Genomic DNA, 292 nt, shown 5'->3' on the forward strand with positions numbered 1-292 from the left:
TGGGGATGCATGACTCTGGGTGCAGGCAGGTGCTCACTGCTGTCTGACCCCTGCTTCCCCAGGTGTCCCTGTCAGACCAGTCGGTGATGGAAGGGCAGGATGTCAGCATGAGCGTCCGTGTCCGTGGGGAGCCCAAGCCCATCATTTACTGGTGAGTTCTGGTGCTTGCTAGGGCACAGCGGGGCAGGGAAGGAGGGGACAGGCACGATGACCTTCCCATTTGGGAATGACCAGCTTGGAGCTCTGTTCCTGAGCAAGATTGGGGGTGGAGGAGAGGGGTCTTTTGAGGACA

At 59.6% G+C, this 292-nt stretch overlaps 1 protein-coding gene across 1 annotated transcript in view; it reads left to right on the forward strand.

Moving 5' to 3' along the window:
• LOC104496007 (striated muscle-specific serine/threonine-protein kinase-like) overlaps positions 1-292 on the forward strand; it is a gene marked incomplete at its 3' end in the record, with an annotated part of 1110 nt that overhangs the window by 438 nt on the left and 380 nt on the right. The window contains exon 2 of the mRNA XM_010139063.1: positions 63-151. Within this exon, the coding sequence (XP_010137365.1) occupies positions 63-151 (89 nt within the window). The remainder of the gene's footprint in view (positions 1-62; positions 152-292) is intronic.

The sequence above is a fragment of the Buceros rhinoceros genome, unplaced genomic scaffold (genome assembly GCF_000710305.1).
Source record: "Buceros rhinoceros silvestris isolate BGI_N320 unplaced genomic scaffold, ASM71030v1 scaffold29486, whole genome shotgun sequence".
Lineage (NCBI taxonomy): Eukaryota > Metazoa > Chordata > Aves > Bucerotiformes > Bucerotidae > Buceros > Buceros rhinoceros.